General features: G+C 40.6%; 1 protein-coding gene across 1 annotated transcript in view; it reads left to right on the top strand.

The window, feature by feature from the left end:
- Nucleotides 1–21048, top strand: part of LOC140204239 (ras-related protein Rab-39B) — a 32492-nt gene extending 11444 nt beyond the window's left edge. The window contains exon 2 of the mRNA XM_072270782.1: nt 18049–21048. Coding sequence (XP_072126883.1) covers nt 18049–18475 — 427 coding nt within the window. The 3' untranslated portion in view covers nt 18476–21048. The remainder of the gene's footprint in view (nt 1–18048) is intronic.
- Nucleotides 21049–21370: the final 322 nt, after the last annotated feature.

Below are 21370 nucleotides of genomic sequence, written 5' to 3'. Positions count from 1 at the left end.
CTCTCTCAGGTATTCTTTTCTTCTTGTAGATTGCCAGATGGTTTTCTGTGTAGTTGGTAAATTCATTAACATGAGATACTAAAGCCTCGACTTTTGTTTTATATTAATTTTTTTCATGATGTAGCCATTGCTGCCAAGGTTGGCATTTATTGTCCATTCCTAGTTATCCTTCATTTGCTTAATGAGGAAACCAAGATGGCTGAAGCTGATTGCACATACTTGTCTTTTACACTCACACATTGCGCTCTAAAATTGAGGATGGGAATGTTTTGTCCATTAGCTGAGCAACAAAAAAAACCTGGAAATGTTGGCTACCTGAAAATTCTTGAAATTACTCAGCCAGTCAAGCAACATCACTGACAGAGAAATAGAATTAATGTTTCAGGTTGCAGACATTTTATTAGAGCTGCCATTAACTGTTTAATTGTCCAGCACTATTCATAACTAGATGTGGCATGAATGTAGAACTTTGACTATTCCATTGGCTGTGGTGTTGTTTAGCTTTGTCTATTGCATGCTGCTTATCATACATCTAGTCATGTATTATGAGTTTGGACAGGTTGTTTCCTCATTTTTGGGTATAACTTGTGCTGCTAGTAGAGCACCAGTAGGGTAGAGAATCAGTGGGGTGGAGGCTGTTTTGCATGCTGGACTGGGCTCTGTTCACAGCTGTCTGCAATTTCTTCTGGTTTTGGACAGAGTAGCTACCATACCAAGCTGTGGTGCATTAGAATAAGATGCTTTCTCTGGTGCATCTATAAAACTTGGTAAGTCATTGGGGACATGCTGAATTTCCTTAGCCTCCGAGGAAATAGAAACATGGGTGTACTTTCTTGGCCATGGCATCCACATGCTAGACAGGCATTAATTACTGATGATATTTGCACCTAGGAACTTGAACCTTTCAACCATCTCCACATCAGCACCATTAATACAGGCAGGTCAGTGATCATCTTTTTCATTCAGCTGATATTAAGGGAAAGGTTGTCTCAACACAATTCCACTGGACTCTTTGTTACCTTCCTGAACTTCATCTTGCCCTTGTTTAAGATCGAGCCCACTATGGTGGTGTCACCTCCGGTCTTGTAGATGGGGTTAGAGCAGAATTTGGTCACACCATCATGAGTGTGTGTGAGGGTGGGGAGGGGTAGGAGTCTCTCTCTACTCATAGATCTCATGTGAGCCCAGTTTATCTTTCGCTAAATTGCTTATTTCGGTCTAATAGCTGGACAATGCCACATTCACAGGGTATTCTGCCAGAAGATGTGAGTCGGTGTAAATGGCCAAATTAATTTATCCTGGCAATTCCCTTTCTAAACATCTGTACCTTCCCTTGTTCTTTAAAAATGGTTCTCAAGATAAATGCCTTTGACCAAGCTCTGATGGCTTGGAGTTCCATTCAGCTGATAATGCTCTTTTTACTATATTAAAATAGTATAAACACAAGTCTTTCTGATTAGAAATTATTCATGATGGCTTGATTATACTGCAGGTATAATGTATTGTTAGTACATCAATCTGGAGTGCACAGCAAAAGACGTGCTTTGCTTTTGGTAAATGGTTGGCAAAGCACACTTTGTTACTGTATCAAGCTTACTGTAAAGTTCTGTATGTATAATAAGGCAATATTAAAAAGTAATATGCAGTAAAATTCATTTGACAATATTTTGAAACCTGTAGCTTTTGCATTCATCTGTAACTTTTGTTTGCTTCTTCTGTATTTGATGCTACTTGTACAACATAAAGGCAGAACAGGGTCCTGTCACTTCCCAGAACAATTATGTCCAGATCTCGTGGCATCAGGTTCGAGAGCTATGTCTCAAAATGGTTTCTTTTGAAAGACTTTGTATATATAGTTTCAAAAATTAAAGTGTTTCTCGTTATTGTTTTATTTGAGAATTTTATTATTCTGTGGCTCAGAAGGGTAGGGAAGGGAAGAGGATGGCAGCAGTGATAGGGGACTCTATAGTTAGGGGGTCAGACAGGCGATTCTATGGACGCAGGAAGTAAACTTGGATGGTAGTTTGCCTCCCAGGTGCCAGGGTCCGGGATGTTTCAGATCACGTCCAAGATATCCTGCAGTGGGAGGGAGAACAGCCAGAGGTCGTGACATACTGGTACCAATGACATAGGTAGGAAAAGGGAAGAGGTCTTGAGAACAGACTACAGGGAGCTAGGAGGGAAGTTGAGAAACAGGACCGCAAAGGTAGTAATCTTGGGATTACTGCTTGTGCCACTCGACAGTGAGTATAGGAATAGAATGAGGTGGAGGATAAATGCATGGCTGAGGGATTGGAGCAGGGGGCAGGGATTCAGATTTCTGAATCATTGGGACCTCTTTCAGGGCAGGCGTGACCTGTACAAAAAGGACGGGTTGCAATTGAATCCCAGGGGGACCAATATCCTGGAGGGGAGGTTTGCTGAGGCTACTGGGGAGAGTTTAAACTAGAATTGTTGGGGGGTGGGAACCGAACTGAAGAGACTGGGAAAGAGGAGGTTGGCTCAAATAGAGAAAGCTTGTAGACAGTGCGACAGGGAGGATAGGCAGGTGATAGAGAAGGGATGCGCTCAGATCGAAGGTTTGAGATATGTCTGTTTTAATGCAAGGAGTGTTGTGAACAAAGCGGATGAGCTTAGAGCGTGGATCAGTACTTGGAGATGTGATGTGGTGGCCATTACAGAGACTTGGATGGCTCAGGGACAGGAATGGTTACTTCAAGTGCCGGGTTCTAGATGTTTCAGAAAGGACAGGGAGGGAGGCAAAAGAGGTGGGGATGTGGCACTGTTGATCAGAGATAGTGTCACGGCTGCAGAAAAGATGGACGCCATGGAGGGATTGTCTATGGAGTCTCTGTGGGTGGTGGTTAGGAACAAGAAGGGGTTAATAACTTTACTGGGTGTTTTTTTATAGGCTGCCCAATAGTAACAGGGATATCGAGGAAGAGGTATGGAAACAGATCCTGGAAAGGTGTAATAATAACAGAGTTGTCGTGATAGGAGGTTTTAATTTCCCAAATATCGATTGGCATCTCCCTAGAGCAAGGTGCTTAGATGGGGTAGAGCTTGTTAGTGTGTTCAGAAAGGTTTCTTGACACAATATGTAGATAAGCCTACAAGAGGAGAGGCTGTACTTGATTTGGTATTGGGAAATGAACCTGGTCAGGTGTCAGATCTCTCAGTGGGAGAACATTTTGGAGATAGTGATAATAATTCTATCTCCTTTACAATAGCATTGGAGAGAGATAGGAACAGACAAGTTAGAAAAGCATTTAATTGGAGTAAGGGGAATTATGAGGCTATCAGGCAGGAAATTGGAGGCTTAAATTGGAAACAGATGTTTTCAGGGAAAAGTACGGAAGAAATGTGGCAAATATACAGAGGATATTTGTGTGGAGTCTGCATAGGTACATTCCAATGAGACAGGGAAGTTATGGTAGGATACAGGAACCGTGGTGTACAAAGGCTGTAATAAATCTAGTCAAGAAGAAAAGAAAAGCTTACAAAAGGTTCAGAGAGCTAGGTAATGTTAGAGATCTATAAGATTATAAGGCTAATAGGAAGGAGCTTAAGAAGGAAATTAGGAGAGCCAGAAGGGGCCATGAGAAGGCCTTGGCAGGCAGGATTAAGGAAAACCCCAGGGCATTCTACAAGTATGCGAAGAGTAGGAGGATAAGACATGAAAGAATAGGACCTATCAAGTGTGACAGTGGGAAAGTGTGTATGGAACTGGAGGAAATAGCAGAGGTATTAATGAATACTTTATTTCAGTATTCACTATGGAAAAGGATCTTGGTGATTGTAGTGATGACTTGCAGCAGACTGAAAAGCTTGAGCATGTAGATATTAAGAAAGAGGATATGCTGGAGCGTTTGGAAAGCATCAGGTTGGATAAGTCGCCGGGACCGGATGAGATGTACCCCAGGCACTGTGGGAGGCGAGGAAGGAGATTGCTGAGCCTCTGGCGATGATCTTTGCGTCATCAATGGGGATGGGAGAAGTTCTGGAGGATTGGAGGGTTGTGGATGTTGTTCTTTTATTCAAGAAAGGGAGTAGAGATAGCCCAGGAAATTATAGACCAGTGAATCTTACCTCAGTGGTTGGTAAGTTGTTGGAGAAGATCCTGAGAAGCAGGATTTATGAACATTTGGAGAGGCATAATATGATTAGGAATAGTCAGCATGGCTTTGTCAAAGGCAGGTCATGCCTTACGAGCCTGATTGAATTTTTTGAGGATGTGACTAAACACATTGATGAAGGAAGAGCAGTAGATGTAGTGTATATGGATTTCAGCAAGGCATTTGATAAAGTACCCCATGCGAGGCTTATTGAGAAAGTAAGGAGGCATGGGATCCAAGGGGACATTGCTTTGTGGATCCAGAACTGGCTTGCCCACAGAAGGCAAAGAGTGGTTGTAGACGGGTCATATTCTGCATGGAGATCGGTCACCAGTGGAATGCCTCAGGGATCTGTTCTGGGACCCTTACTCTTCGTCATTTTTATAAATGACTTGGATGAGGAAGTGGAGGGATGGGTTAGTAAGTTTGCTGATGACACAAGGGTTGGAGGTGTTGTGGATAGTGTGGAGGGCTGTCAGAGGTTACAGCGGGATATTGATAGGATGCAAAACTGGGCTGAGAAATGGCAGATGGAGTTCAACCCAGCTAAGTGTGAAGTGGTTCATTTTGGTAAGTCAAATATGATGGCAGAATATAGTATTAATGGTAAGACTCTTGGCAGTGTGGAGAATCAGAGGGATCTTGGGGTCCGAGTCCATAGGACACTCAAAGCAGCTGTGCAGGTTGACTCTGTGGTTAAGAAGGCGTACAGTGTATTGGCCTTCATCAATTGTGGAATTGAATTTAGGAGCCGAGAGGTAATGTTGCAGATATATAGGACCCTGGTCAGACCACACTTGGAGAACTGTGCTCAGTTCTGGTCGCCTCACTACAGGAAGGATGTGGAAACCATAGAAAAGGTGCAGAGGAGATTTACAAGGATGTTGCCTGGATTGGAGATCATGCCTTATGAGAATAGGTTGAGTGAACTCGGCCTTTTCTCCTTGGAGCGACATAGGATGAGAGGTGACCTGATAGAGGTGTATAAGATGATGAGAGGCATTGATCGTGTGGATAGTCAGAGGCTTTTTCCCAGGGCTGAAATGGCTAGCACGAGAGGGCACAGGTTTAAGGTGCTGGGGAGTAGGTACAGAGGAGATGTCAGGGTTAAGTTTTTTATGCAGAGAGTGGTGAGTGTGTGGAATGGGCTGCCGGCAACGGTGGTGGAGGCGGATACAATAGGGTCTTTTAAGAGACTTTTAGATAGGTACATGGAGTGTAGTAAAATAGAGGGCTATAGGTAAGCCTAGTGATTTCTAAGGTAGGGACATGTTCGGCACAACTCTGTGGACCGAAGGGCCTGTATTGTGCTGCAGGTTTTCTATGTTTTCTATAAGATTAATCTCTGAAATACCATTTTCTTTTCAACCATTAATAAAAAACAAATACAGTTTAATGTTATCATTTGAACATATTGACATTTCGTCACCATCCAGTTGCCATAAATAGCAGCTTCTGTTTACTGCGCGTCAGCTCATTGCAGTTGTAGAGTCCTGCCAGTTACATAAAGTTAACTCCCTCCGTGATTGGCATGGTCACCATATGCTGAGTAAGCCGTTAGTCTGGCAGTAAGCTGATTCTTTTTTAGTGGGTATCAATGCGTAAAGGCTAGTATATATTGTCCATCCTTAATTGCCATTGAGATGTTTGTATTGAGTTGCCTCCTTGAATCATCACAGAATTACGGTGAGTGTGCTTTGACTTTGCTGTTGGCAGGGAGTTCTAGAATTTTAGATCAAATATCAATTAGGGAATTTTTTTATTGATCTGAACATTTCTGGGGAAACACCAGGGACAGCTAAAATAAGGTCATGCCTGATATATACCTTTGATACCAATAGGGGTTGTAGATTTGACAGATCACATTGTTGATGAAAGACATCTAACAAAATCCTACACTGCAGACTGACATGATATGTTTGCAGAGTGTCGTTAGAGAAGCACTTTGATACTGATCGATTTGTGCTCCATAAATTTAAGCTTTTCAAAAATACATCGCTTTTTAAGAGGTGGGAAGTTCAAGGGGGATATTAGAGGAAGGTTTTTTACTCAGAGAGTGGTTGGTGCGTGGAATGCACTGCCTGAGCCAGTGGTGGCGGCAGATACACTCGTGAAGTTTAAGAGACTACTAGACAGGTATATGGAGGAATTTAAGGTGGGGGGTTATAAGGGAGGCAGGGTTTGAGGGTTGGCACAACATTGTGGGCCGAAGGGCCTGTAATGTGCTGTACTATTCTATATTCTATGTAAATTTAAATATTTGCATTATTTTGTGAAGTTATCTTTGCTTTGATCATTAAATCCACAGGTGAATCATATTTTAAAATGGGGTGGCATGGTAGTATAGTGGTTCGCTCAATGCTTTATAGCACCAGCTGTAAGATTGGGGTTCGATTCATGTTGCTGTCTGTAAGGAGTTTGTACGTTCTCTCTGTGCCTGCGTGGGTTTCCTCCAGGTGCTCTGGTTTCCTCCCACATTCCAAAAATGTATGGACTAAGGCTAGTGAGTTGTGGGTATACTGTGTTGGTGGCGACACTTGGGGGCTGCCCCGCACAATCCTTGTTGACATGATTTAACACAACTGCACATTTCACTGTATGTCTCATTGTGGTGGTAGTTGGCATCCGTCTGTCTCGAAGGACAATGGGTGATGGTCGTTAGAAGCCTGGGTGGAAAGGATGGAGATCCTGAGGTGCCCACTTATCAAAATCCCCTTCTCGGCCTCACCAGTGTGGTCCAAAGGAAAGCTTATGAAGTGATATATTTGGCACCAGCTTGGCTATAGGAGCTGCTGGAAGGACTTTTTAAAAAAGGAGGGAGAGAGAAACCGGAGAATTATAGACCGGTTAGCCTAACGTCGGTGGTGGGGAAACTGCTGGAGTCAGTTATCAAAGATGTGATAACAGCACATTTGGAAAGCGGTGAAATCATCGGACAAAATCAACATGGATTTGTGAAGAGAAAACCATGTCTGACGAATCTCATTGAATTTTTTGAGGATGTAACTAGTAGAGTGGACAGGGGAGAACCAGTGGATGTGGTATATTTGGATTTTCAAAAGGCTTTTGACAAGGTCCCACACAGGAGATTAGTGTGCAAACTTAAAGCACATGGTATTGGGGGTAAGGTATTGATGTGGATGGAGAATTGGTTAGCAGACAGGAAGCAAAGATTGGGAATAAACGGGACCTTTTCAGAATGGCAGGCGGTGACTAGTGGGGTACCGCAAGGCTCAGTGCTGGGACCCCAGTTGTTTACAATATATATTAATGACTTGGATGAGGGAATTAAATGCAGCATCTCCAAGTTTGCGGATGACACGAAGCTGGGTGGCAGTGTTAGCTGTGAGGAGGATGCTAAGAGGATGCAGGGTTACTTGGATAGGTTGGGTGAGTGGGCAAATTCATGGCAGATGCAATTTAATGTGGATAAATGTGAAGTTATCCACTTTGGTAGCAAAAATAGGAAAACAGATTATTATCTGAATGGTGGCCGATTAAGAAAAGGGGAGGTGCAATGAGACCTGGGTGTCATTATACACCAGTCATTGAAAGTGGGCATGCAGGTACAGCAGGCGGTGAAAAAGGCGAATGGTATGCTGGCATTTATAGCGAGAGGATTTGAGTACAGGAGCAGGGAGGTACTACTGCAGTTGTACAAGGCCTTGGTGAGACCACACCTGGAGTATTGTGTGCAGTTTTGGTCCCCTAATCTGAGGAAAGACATCCTTGCCATACAGGGAGTACAAAGAAGGTTCACCAGATTGATTCCTGGGATGGCAAGACTTTCATATGAAGAAAGACTGGATGAACTGGGCTTGTACTCGTTGGAATTTAGAAGATTGAGGGGGGATCTGATTGAAACGTATAAGATCCTAAAGGGATTGGACAGGCTAGATGCAGGAAGATTGTTCCCGGTGTTGAGGAAGTCCAGAACGAGGGGTCACAGTTTGAGGATAAAGGGGAAGCCTTTTAGGACCGAGATTAGGAAAAACTTCTTCACTCAGAGAGTGGTGAATCTGTGGAATTCTCTGCCACAGGAAGCAGTTGAGGCCAGTACATTGGCTATATTTAAGAGGGAGTTAGATATGGCCCTTGTGGCTACGGGGATCAGGGGGTATGGAGGGAGGGCTGGGGCGGTGTTCTGAGTTGGATGATCAGCCATGATCATAATAAATGGCGGTGCAGGCTCGAAGGGCCGAATGGCCTACTCCTGCACCTATTTTCTATGTTTCTATGATTTTCATTAATATCCAGCTACCTTAGGGGCTCCACTCCAGATCTGCTGTCTGGGTTTACTCCCGTAGCCTTCGTCTCTCCCGAGACTGCCCACAAGGCAGTGGGGCTATTTACCCAGAGCTGGGGATCTGGTTGACAAGCAGCAGGGCGTGTCCACAGACCGGTGGGCTGCGTGTTGCATGTGCAGGGGCCAGATCTCCTCCTCATTTTCTGTAGTTCAGCCTGAGTACGAAAGGTTTTGGTTTTCGTGTGTCACCAGCAAGGAGGCACTACATGAGGCTTGCTATTATAGAGGCTATGTACTGGCAGGGAGAGACTTACACATTCAGCTCTCCTTTTCGCAAGACTGTTAGCCAGCAGTGGAAGCTGAAAGTCAGAGCGACAAGCACTACCCAGTGCACTGCCACACTAGATACATCACAGCAACCATTTTGACACATTTTCAACAACCATTTCAATGTTCATGTGACAAGTGTACTGAGTCTTTAAAAAAAGAACAAATCTTAACAAACTGTAATGGAACATAGTCTGCAAAGGTACGGACAATAAATAGAATATGAGATTAGCCTGTACAGCTCTACCTTTGCCCAGATGCCCAGGGGCTTTTTTGAGGTTTCTTAATTGGATGTTATGTGACTGGGAGAGAACATTGTGAATACTGGCGGTTCCATATGATCCCTGTAGATGTTCTTCTGGGTGAAAGAGCTTGCACATTTGGGAGGTGCTGTTAAACATGCTTTTGCATGTTGCTGCTTACATATTGTAGGCCATCTTTATGCAAGTGGTAGGGTGGACACCCATCATGTATTCTGTTGTTTCTTGGCTTGTTTCTGGAGTTCTACCTTAGAACATAAAACATAGGAGCAGAATTAGGCCTTTCAGCCCAGCGAGTCTGTTCTGCAGTTAAAGAGTATTTCATTAGTATCCTGCCATGTCTTCTCAATGGTAGAAAGGCTTTGGGGAGTTAGGGGGAGGGTTACTTGGTCTGGTATAGAAACATCAATGCCCAGGAAAGGAACTGGCTACAGAAAGCTCTCCCCGGCATTGAGTACATTTAGATGGGGCACTGCCTAAAGGAAGCAGTATCTGGCATCAAAGTCCACCGCCATCCATGCCACACTCTCTTCTTACTAATACCAGCAGGCAGGTGGCACAGAATCATTCGATCCCACACCGCCAGGTTCAAGAACAGTTATTAACCCACAACTGTCTGGCTCCTGAACCAGCGTGGATAAATTCAATCAACATTATTCTGAACTGATTCTACAACCTACAGATTCACCTTCAAGGATTCTACAACTCATGTTCTCAATATTTGCAATTTGTCTTGGTTGTTATTCTTTTTTTCTTTTACAGTTTTCTGTAAAATTTTATTGTATTTCTTTTTTCATGTAAATGCCTGCAAGAACATTTTGATAGGTTGTTTGATAAGGTTCTCCATGTAGGCTCATTCAGAAAGTCGGGAGGCATGGGACCCAGAGAAATTTGGCTGTGTGAATTAAGAACTGGCATGCCCATAGATGCAGAGAGTGGTTATAGATTGACCTTATTCTGACTGAGTCAGCCAGTGGTGTAATGGCTTCAGCACCGGACTTTGAAGCGAATGGTTCCGGGATTGAATTCAGCCAGCTCCTTGCAATCTATCCATCCACACTGGGTTGTGTTGCAGTAACAAGGTGACCTTGTAAAAAGTAGACAAGTGCTAAAGAAACGGCGCGGTTGCCACCCGCTCAGCCACAAAGCATGAAGAGGAACAACCAGGGATCTTTTCTGTGACCCCCGTGCTCTAGGACTTGGATGAGGAGGTTGAAGGGTGAGTTAGGAAGTTTGTACGGTGACCTGAAGATTAGTAGTGTTATCGATAGTATAAAGTTTGTTGAAGGTTACAATAGGAAATTGATAAATGATGCAAAGCCGGGCTGAGGAAGTAGCAGATGGAGTTCAACCTGCAAAAGTGTGAAGTAATTAACTTTGAAAAGTCGAAATTGAAGGCAAAAAACAGGATTAATGGAAGGATTTTTAGCAGTGTAGAGAGTTCTTGTGGTTCATATTGTTAGTTCCCTGAGAGCTGCCACACACGTTGATAGGGTTGTTAAGAAGGATGGCCTTGATTAGGCTTGAAGTAATATTGCAGCTCCATAAATCCTCGGTTAGACCACACTTGGAATATTGTGTTCTGTTCTGGTTGCCTCATTATAGGAAGGATGTTGAAGCTTCAGAGAAGGTAGAGATTTACCAGAATGCTGCCTGGATTGGAGCACAAGTCTTATAAGGATAGGTTGAGCGAGCTAGCGTTTCTCTTTGGAGCAAAGGGAATGTGACTTGATAGAGGTGTACAAAATGATAAGATGCATAAATGGAGTGGACAGCCAGAGTTTCTCCCAAAGTGGAAATGGCTAATAGAAGGGGATGTTAAGGTGATTGGAGGAAAGTACAGAGGGGAAGTCAAAGGTAATATTTTACATAGAGAGTGGTAGATATATGGAAAGTATGGTGATAGAGGCAGATGCATTATGGACTTTTAAGATATTCTGACTTAAGCATATGAATGATAGAAAAATGGAGAATGGGAAGGGTTAGGTTGGTGTTGGAGTAGGTTAAAAGGTTGGCACAACATTGTGGGCCAGAGGGCCTGTATTGGACTGTAATATTCTATGTTCTAAAATTAATCTCAGGGTAGTATATGGTAACATATACAATATGTACTTTGATAATAAATTTACCTTGAACTTTGAATATCTTTTACTTGCCTTTGCAGTCACAGCATTTAAATTGTTAGAAAATGCATTGCCAAGTGGTGCAGAGGATGCTTTGAGTAATGTAACTCTTAAGACATATCCATTTTGCTTAAAGCTTTACTTCAAGAGTTAAATGCAGTACTATATGCTTAGAAATTATGGCTCTGGAACTTCATTATCTCTTTCAAAAGACTGATGTTTCTTTCCTCCTGTAAAGCTTTTGCCTTGTCTTTAGATCAGTGGTTTCCAAAGTCCAAGGGCAATGGGGGCATCTAAGAAGGTGATAAAAATAAAGGGGACACTGGAGGGTCACTCAATAAAGGGGGGGGGGGTGCTGAGAGACAACTGAGGGATAACCGGCTTAATTTAGGAAATGCATTACTTATTGTAAACATTTGATCCTCAATGGCGCATATTAATTACAATGTTCACATAAACACCTCATTTCTTGCTAGCCCACAGTTCTCTTAGACTTTGCTCGAAGCATGTTATGGTTGTTGAAAAGCAACATGACTCTTCTGTATTTGGTGTATTATGAGAAATCTGGACTGAAGAAATAGTGTTACTTCCGAGTGTGGGCCACATATTATTGCCATTCACTACTGTAGTAGTGTAAGTTAGTATGATTCCCATACTCTAATCATGTAGTGACACATTTCCTGTGAATTAGTGTACAGTGTTCACTGGGGTAAAGTTCAGAATCTGCCCTTTTGAGATATTGCTGCCCCACTTTATGTACCTTCAGGCAAAGGGTCAGATTTTTCCTGAGCTATGATGACATCATAGCTTTCCCCTTTATTGATCGCAGCTCTTGAGGTTGGACTTAAACAATAGGCAATTGACTGTGGTTGTTAATCCGTAATGAAAATGGTAGAATCAGAGTGAAGGAAAAAGAAGTGTAGACAGCAGGGTGGAGTATCTGAAATATGGATTTATACCAGCACCAGCAACAAGCAGCAGCCAAAGTGTCTATTGTGCAAAAAAGTTTTTTCAAATGAGGCAATGAAACCGTCCAGGCTCCTTGAATATTTGAAGAGAATATTTTGATAAAATATTTTGCTCTGATAAAGCAAGCAAAAATCTGGCATATTTTCAGTGAAAACGTTTTGAAACAGAAAACACTTCAAAACATGTTTCCCAGCACTTTACAACAAAATGGTGATGGTTTGTGCACTTCATGCAACATTTCATGACTCATTGCTATATCTGGAATGCCCCATACAATTGGAGAAGAGGTTCTGAGTACAGTTTTGCATATGTCACCAGTAATTAAAGTGATTCTGCTCAGCAATAACTCTTCAAAGATGAATAGATATAACGTCTGAGAATGTGGAAGACACATGCAACATACTTAGGAAAACATAATTTGCTTTGCAGTTGGATGAGTGAACTTTACCAGGCAATGAATTTTTGTTTCTTGGTTATGTTTGCTTCATAAAAAATGAAAGCATGGATCAAAAGTTGTTATTTGCAAGGGAACTAGAGACAGATATGAAGGGGGAGTCAATATTTTAGGTTGTTGAGCAATTTTTCCAAAGAGATGGACGTTCCACTTACCAACATCCTTGCTTCTGCAACACATGGGGTATCATCAATAACAGAACACCACTGTCTGGTTATTACTTTCTTGAAAAAAGCTGTACTAACATATTTACCATTCACTATAATTCACAGACAGCATCCTGTCACATAAAACCAAAGTGATCGGCTGTACAAATTATTAATACTGTTATCACAGCTGTAAATAAAATCAAGACACATGCTCTCAATCTTTTCCAAGAGCTTTTTATTGAGAGTAATAAACTGTTAGAATGCTTGTTGTTGCACACAGAAGTTAGATTGCTCTCAACAGGAAACTGCCTGAGACACTTTTGTGTGCTTTTTGAAACTGTGATACAATTCTCTGAGGACTTGAATGCTTCAATCAGGAACCATCTCAAGAATATTAGGCATAACATTGCTTATTTGTCAGATTTAAATACAAAGTTTAATTAAATCAATCTTCAGCTGCAAGGAAATGATGTGAATCTCATCACAGTCAAATCAGTCATCTCCACATTTCTGTCCAAGGTAACACTATTTAAGTGCAACATTGACCGTCACAGCCTTTTCCAATTTCTAAGCCTCTGAGTTGGAAGAGAAAGAAAAAATACCAGATGATCATCTTCAAGTATACAGTGCTCACCTGGGTGAGCTGCATTAAGACATGTCAGAGAGATTTCAGGATCTTCTCTCGACTCTAGTTCCAGATTGGGTAATAAATCCATTCCTGAACACTTGTAATGAGAAATTAACAGGAAGGGTGGAGGAAGAACTGATCTTGTTACAAAATTACTTTGACTTGAAGTTGCGGTTTTTAAAGAATCATATCGAGACTTTTAGTTGCAGAAAGAAATCTCTGATTGCTATCCCGAACTGTGGAAAAAGATGAAGAGGTTCTTTAATACCTTTCCAACATCATACTCAGTGGAGTGTCGTTTTAGTGCAGTCACCAACTCCTTTCAAAGGAACGAGGCAGACTGCAAATTACTGAACGTGGGGATCTGAGACTCTTTCTGAGTGACACTCAGCCTGATGTTGAGAAGCTGATATCATTGCACCAAGGCCCTCCACCTCATTGAAAGGTGAAAAAGCAATGAAGTAGTGAATAGTTGGACTACTAATATACACTCTAAAATTGCTGATGAAAACTGATTTTACTGCATTTAAAGAAATAATTTGATTAGTAGCTTTAAATAGATTTAAAAAGTAAAAAGTTCAAAATTTATTATCAGAATACATCCACGTCACCACATACAACCCTGAGATTCTTTTTCATGCAACAGAATAGTAACTGTAAACAGGATCAATGAAAGAGCAAAACCATGGAAGACAAAAAACTATGCAAATACAAATAAGTAGCAATAAATAACAAGAGCATGAAATAACAAGATAAAGAGTCCTTAAAGTGAGATAATTGGTTGTGGGAACATCTCAATAGACCTGGAATGATTTTTGCAATTATAGTGGATTCTGGTTAATTGGGATCAGTACATTTTGGCCACTACCATTTAACTGAGTAACAAATTATGTATTTAAATGAAGTACAGAGCAAATTAGAACACTACCAATATTACTACAGTACTATAAAACTGTGTATTAGTTCATGATGGTTACCGATGGAGGAATTCATCTAGTGCACACTGGCATAGTACTCGATTGGTAAGCTATCCATTCTTAGCCCCTTGAAGCGTCAAGGTTTAACACCTTTACCAATAGCAAACAATTTTTCTTATCAATTCCTGACATATTTGAATAACATAGCACAGTTATGCGATCCATTGCTTTCTTTGAACCTGATAGCTTTGTATGTTTGTAGCCAAGGCAACCATTAGGTGTGGTACAATTTTTAAAAAACACATTTTCATCAGCATTATAGATGTCATGAGTTTTGTAGATTTCTGTGTTTCCCCACTTGCAGTGTCAGCACTATCATTCTCACTGAAACACACACAAAATGCTGGAGGAACTCAGCGGGCCAGGGTGCATCACTAGAAAAGAGTAAACAGTCGGCGTTTCAGACTGAGACCCTTCATGAAGGGTCACGGACTGAAAATCAACTGTTTACTCTTTTCCATAGATGCTGCCTGGCCTGCTGAGTTCCTCCAGCATTTTGTGTGTGTTGCTTGGATTTTCAGCATCTGCAGATTTTCTCTTGTTTGTGATTTGATTACTATACTGAGAAGTCTCTTCCAGGGATGCCTACTTTGAAGAAGTATAAATCTTCTCTCTTATCTGATTCCCCCTTCTCCAGACCTGTATCTCTTCACCAATCCCAGCTCTTTACTTCATTCCTCCCCCTCCTGATTTCACTTATCACCTTATGTTTTTGTTCCCTCCCCCACTTTTTATATCTACTCCCCGTCTTTATTTCTCCAGTCCTGCTGAAGGGTTTCGGCCCGAAACGTCAACTGTACTTTTTTCCATAGATGCTGCCTGGCTTGCTGAGTTTCTCCAGCATTTTGTGTGTGTTGCTTGGATTTCCAGCATCTGCAAATTTTCTCTTGTTTGTCAGACATGCACACACACCTTGTCCAGTTCCAATGGAAAACCATTGACTGAGGGCCTCTTCAACATCTGAATTGTTACCTTAACAGTTTTATTTTTGGGATGTTCCCTGTTGCCCCTCACATAATGCCCATTCTTCTCGCAGCCTATTTTGCAGATGTATCAGGCATGCAATTGCTGAATTTGGCACTCTGGTTACCTCTGCCAGCTGGCGATGAATGGTGTTAGGGTAATGTTTTCAGCTAATATTAAATTTATTTCTGCAATGGTCTCAAAAATGTTTTTAAAATCAAAATAAAATAACGAAATTATCAAAAATTACTGCTTTTGAATCACCGTCCTTCGGCCCAAATGGATAATATAGCTCAAGCACATGCAATTGACCATCTCCTGCCCTAATTAAGTGGCATAATGTCCCAAATCAATGAAGGCAATCCGGCTATTTTCTCTGTTCATTTTTGTTCTTTAGGAGTTGTCCCAAATAAAAGGCTGCCCCGATTAAGCGATGGCCCAATTAAACTGAATCCACTGCTTTGAATTTGCAGTTCATATTTTCCTTCATTGAGCATCATAAGTCAAAATTCTTTATAGTTTTTATTTAAATGGTCAAAAAGGGAGACTGGGGACTTCGTCTAGGAGCCAAGAAAGTGGTATCCTATAGAGTTTGGGAACCATTGATCTGGATGAATGTTGGTGTCCTGATTTTCTGATAATGCCAGTCCCATATGTTCCCCAAAGTAATTGAAAAGATTTGTATGTGGGGGCAGGAGTTTGGGGTTAGTTTTCACGCAGATGATCTTTCATGGTGTTAGATGTTGGTGCTGCTTGGGGAGACAGTTCTGTTTCTTTCTCTGCAGATGCTGCCTGAGTTCTTTTTAACTCAGAATTCCAGCAGCTGCTGTGTTTTATTTCCACAGTTCCAGCAAGTTGTTTTCTTCTGTTAATAATAGAGTACCTCTTTCTGCCAGATCGGCTGCCGTTAGACTTCACCACCCTTTCACAGGCTTGAATTATTTGCCTTCTCTCGCTTATCACCTAATCATGTACATTCCCTTTGTTCTCTTTAGCTTTTGCACTTCTGAATATTTAAAAATGCGTTAAAAAAAGAATTCCCAAATTTGAAGAGATAACATTCGGGTCAGTGAAAATCTTTGCTTCTCATTTCATAATTGCTGCCAACTTGTGGAACCTCTACAGAATTTTGTTACTTTAAACCTTTATATCAAAATACATGCCCGAAGTTCTCTGATTACTGCCTTTTACAGTCTTGATATCCCAAAATGTTTTGATGACTTTTCTGAAATATTGGACAATAGTTATCCATCTCACAGTGTGTCCTTGCACAAGGGAATATAAATCTATTGATTTATAATGATCTGAAAGTAAAATTCAAATGAGTCTTGCTTACTTCAGATCTTGCATGTTATGTGCACAAAGTGGAGGGAACAATTTTCCACTGCACTGGAATTCTGAAATGGCTGTATAAATGCGAATGGCCTAGTTATTTTCTTTAAGTATCAAACTGACAATTCTTTTCCTAAAGTTATCCAGAAAACACTGTTTTTAAATGAACATTCAATAGTTTTTAAAAGGAGTCGAATATGTTCCTGTGATGCCCTAAAGGGGAAGTACCTAGAAGTGCATTGAGTATGTTTTTACTGTGATCCCAGGGATAGGACGATACTTTTATCTGTCATGTGAATTGATTAGGGTCACAGTCGGTAGAGTATAAAAAGACTTGCTATATGTTCTATTTACAACTGCTTGGATCATATTCTCACTGCTAAGTGTAAATGCACAACCCAGTGCAGTACCAAAGCATTGCTTGAAAGGTTTACACTATACTGCAGAGCCTGCGTGTGTGTCCTGACGATGGCTAAATTATCCTGCATGCAGCAATCAGTGAAGCGTAATCCTCTTCCGGGTATTTTGACAGAGGCACCACTGAGTGATCCAGACAGCAGACCGATTGGCACACTTCACTACCCCCACAGTGGCCCCAGGGTTGTGATTGAAATTGTACTCGCTCCAGTAGAGTAGAATTCCATGCTGGAGTGAGCAGTCTAGATTGGAAGCAACAGTACTGGGTGACCTTACAAGCTCTGCCCCAGTAACTTGCAATCATGTGTCTTAATAAAGCAAATACTTCATCCCTCATTGTAAAATAATGCCTCGTAAAACATCTCATGTCTGGCTATTGGTAAGCTTGCACTATTATTTTTAAGGTAACACATGAATTTGTAATACACCTCTGAATCTTGTATCCTAAACACATAAACCCTATTTCATGACACTTCTTGCCAAGAATTTGTCTTTTATTTACATTTCGTTTATCTATCCTTATTGAGCAGTGAGCCAGTAGGTACGAAGACCGTCAGTACAATGATGCATCTGTAGAAACAAGGGCAATTACAAATGCCTGATCAACAAAGGTGGAAGTTAACAGCTGGAACATAATTTCCTTTTAGTATGAACAGTTCAACTCAGTAGAACAGTTAGGTGAATGATAAAGAATTCACTCTGGTCAGAAACATCTGAAAGAGTGCTGTTAAATATTTACAGATTGTGTAAACATTTGGAATTTGTATTTTCATATCAGATTTATAATTTTCTCTTAACCAAAATTGTGAGGTAGGGCAAAACTTATTTTCAATTGTATGAATTAGCTACTTTGTTTCTCTCAGGAGATTATTTACGGAAGTGAAGTTCACGAGATAGCAAATTGTCTTTTTAAAGATGCGTTCTCTCCTTATTAATTCAAGCAAAAGACAGATAAAGGTTACTGTTTCTTTTCCCCTGCCACCAAAGCAAAAAAAGTATATAAAATGGTATTATATTTACATAAATGATTGAATCTTAAGATTATATTCAGCTCTTTTAAACTTCCATTTTTTTCTTCTCTGTTTTAGGTCCATAACTCGTGCATACTACAGGAATTCGGTGGGAGGACTTCTCTTATTCGATATTACCAACCGCAGATCCTTCCAAAATGTCCATGAGTGGTTGGAAGAGGCCAAAGTTCATGTCCAGCCATTCCAGATCGTTTTTGTGCTGGTCGGCCATAAATGTGACCTGGCAACCCAGCGGCAAGTTTCCAAGGAAGAGGCAGAAAAGCTTGCTGCTGCCTACCGGATGAAATACATTGAGACATCCGCAAGAGATTCCATCAACGTTGAACAGGCCTTCACTGACCTGACAAGGGATATTTATGAACTTGTGAGGAGGGGCGACATTGTGATGCAAGAGGGTTGGGAAGGAGTGAAGAGTGGTTTTGTTCCAAATGTGGTCCACTCATCAGAGGAAGCTGTCAAATCAGGCAGGAGATGCCTCTGCTAATTAAAGAGTGGAAACATTTTAATTGGATAAGTTCCTTCGCACGTAGAGACTGTACCAAATAAATACTGTTGGCCTTTTTAAGTTTGTGTTACAAATAATTCACTATTTCCACACTGTGGACATCTTGATCTCTATTTGTAAGTAGTGGGTTTTAAGCTATCAGTCTGTTACCCTATTTATCCTGCAACACTGATGAAGGACTTACCTACATTTTGTACCTCTACAAAGAGGATACAAGGGTGAGCCCATTTACTTTGCAAACTGCTAAAAAGCATCTGCAAATGGGTCAGACCAACATTTACATCTTACTCTTTAAGAAAGAAAGGATAGTAATGCAGTTGGAAGAACCTGAACTGCTACATTGATTTGATCTGTCCATGGTCATTCCTGGTACAGATGAAGATCCTCAGCATAACCTACTTATTCTTGAGCTACTGGCCTGTAAAGGCAGTTACCCGTGACTTCATTGGGAAAGATCCCGGTATTAAAGAAATAAAATACATAGAAATTTATTTGGCCCAAGATCCATTTAAGATAAAAATTATAAAAGGAAAATCATCTGAGAAATGTTATTTTTAGGTTACATGAGTTTATTTCTCACCCCGTATTCCCTCTTCTCTCTTCTCCTTTAAGGCTAGAGCTGCTTGCTAGTATAGAGCGCAACATTAGATTTGCCATATTCACTTTGACTTGCTTATTGGAGTGTAGGTCTGTTCATCACCATTGAACGCAATTCTGCCCACGTGCTTCTCCAACAAGTTTCATTGGCTAGCAAATGAGGGACAGGACCCCAGCCATTTTCCCTGTGTAATCAGGAGTCACCAAAGTCGATGGTCTCTTTCCAAATGCCACTGACCTCACACAGGCCAGATCCTTCATGATCGATATAACTCATGAAATATTGGCTAGTGCAATTATCTACAATTTCATTGAAGAGTTTTTGCTTATAGTGATAAGAAGAAGAGGGAAAAACAAAATAAAAAAGTAAGATCAATAATGATATTTACTGAGAGTTAATAGTGAACATTTTGGAACTGCAAAATTAAGAAGGCCTTTGCTAGTCTCCTATGTGTAGTGACTGTACAAAAAAAAAGATATTTGTAAATCAGTAAGTTGACTATATGCTGTATATGATAGAACAGTGCTATTGAATGATTCATTACCTTGCTGAATAAATGGTTAATCCATCTAGTCCTTAACCTGGTGAGTAAATAGGAACTATATTGAAGTACTTGAAAAGTGACTCTAATGAATAAACAAACTCAAAAGTTAGTCAGAAACTTATCCTACTGTATAAAAAGAAACTGACTGTAGGTAAAAAAAAACAAAATACACCCTTTACCTGGATAAACTCATACTGGATCATTACAGTTACATTGTAAGTAGATCCCAAGCTGAGAAACATGCAAGACTATAGAGTCCATTTAGATGCTGGGAAACTAGAGTGTAGCTTCACACAGTTGTGTAGCTTACAATTTCCAGTTCCTAAATAAATAGGAATGCTACTCGAGCAAATAACTGCTGAACAAAGTAAGTTACTCTTGTATGGATGAATGCATTATCCCTGATTAGAGCACAATTTTTATTCAGCTGGAACTTCTGTAGTGCAGTTATATCCAAACCATGCTACCCAGATGTTGATTCCTCATCACGAGCAATTTTAATGCTATTTCATAGCAAGTGCTTTACGATGTTTCTGACAATTAATACGAGTATCATGGAGAAATCTTCAAAATAGCTGGTGCCGTATATTTCTCAAGATTTTGAATTATTTTGAGATTAACCAATTGCCACTAAGTCTAACTTCATGCCTCAAATGTTTCCAAATTTACTAAACCCTAGGTCCTGAAAATGTACGTTTCCCATTCCTTACATTATTGATTTTCTACTGTCTACAATTGCCAGAAATCTAAATGCTGCTTCAGACAGAGACCTCCCTTACCCATTCAAGAAACAGACTGCCTTTGTAAAGCACCTTATTGCTAAACAACCGTTCTATTTATTTAGAAGTATAATCTATTTTGGATTGGGAAATATTATCAATGTTTTTGCAGGAAACTATGAAAAGCTACAAATGAATTAGTAAGGCAATCACTGCTTTATGGCCATTCAAGGAACAAGAATTCACCCTTACAGACTTCAGAAATGACTAAAGAAAAATTTGAAATATGGAATTAAATTCGCTCCCACAGAATTTATGCAGGAAAATAAATAAATAAACAAAATCAACTTTTTTCAACCTCATTTCTGTATACAAGTCAGATGATACACCTTTGTGTATGGAAAATAGCAATATGGACTATTTTCTAGGGAAACAACCCCTCCCTCCCCTTAACACGGTCACCTGTAATTAATCAATTTTTTAAATGAAGGAAAATATATTGTTTCTGATACATGGAATGTTTCCATCATTAAAGTTAGTGATATACTCAGATATCTCTTTCACTTAGATTATCCGTTTTTCAAAATGCAGATCAGAGCTAATTAAATAGTAGAAATGGATTATACTTATTTATCCCTGAGGCACCAACATTAAATTTTTGAAATATTCTAAAACCTTCTTGTGGATCACCTTTGTTAATGTCCTACAGCTTCCATTACACTGTCATATGAGGTATATTAGAATATTCCCAAACGATGTGACTCTGAGGTTGAAAATATTTAGTTGATAGAAAGACAACACCCTAAACAGCACTCATTAGAAGATTCAGCCAAAGCAATGTCCTTACCATAGCCAAGCTTCAAGACACAACTTCTGATGCAGAGGTGAGAGTTCTTCCCCTGAGCCAAGTCAAGACGACTTTACAGCATCCTATCATTTGGATCTTTATTAGGCAGGCAGGATCTTTATTTCGCCGCACACCTACGCTCCATCCATTAGAGAAAACAGGATCT

The sequence above is a fragment of the Mobula birostris genome, chromosome 10 (genome assembly GCF_030028105.1).
Source record: "Mobula birostris isolate sMobBir1 chromosome 10, sMobBir1.hap1, whole genome shotgun sequence".
NCBI classification, from domain to species: Eukaryota; Metazoa; Chordata; class Chondrichthyes; order Myliobatiformes; family Myliobatidae; genus Mobula; species Mobula birostris.
This window is presented reverse-complemented; position numbering and strand designations above follow the sequence as displayed.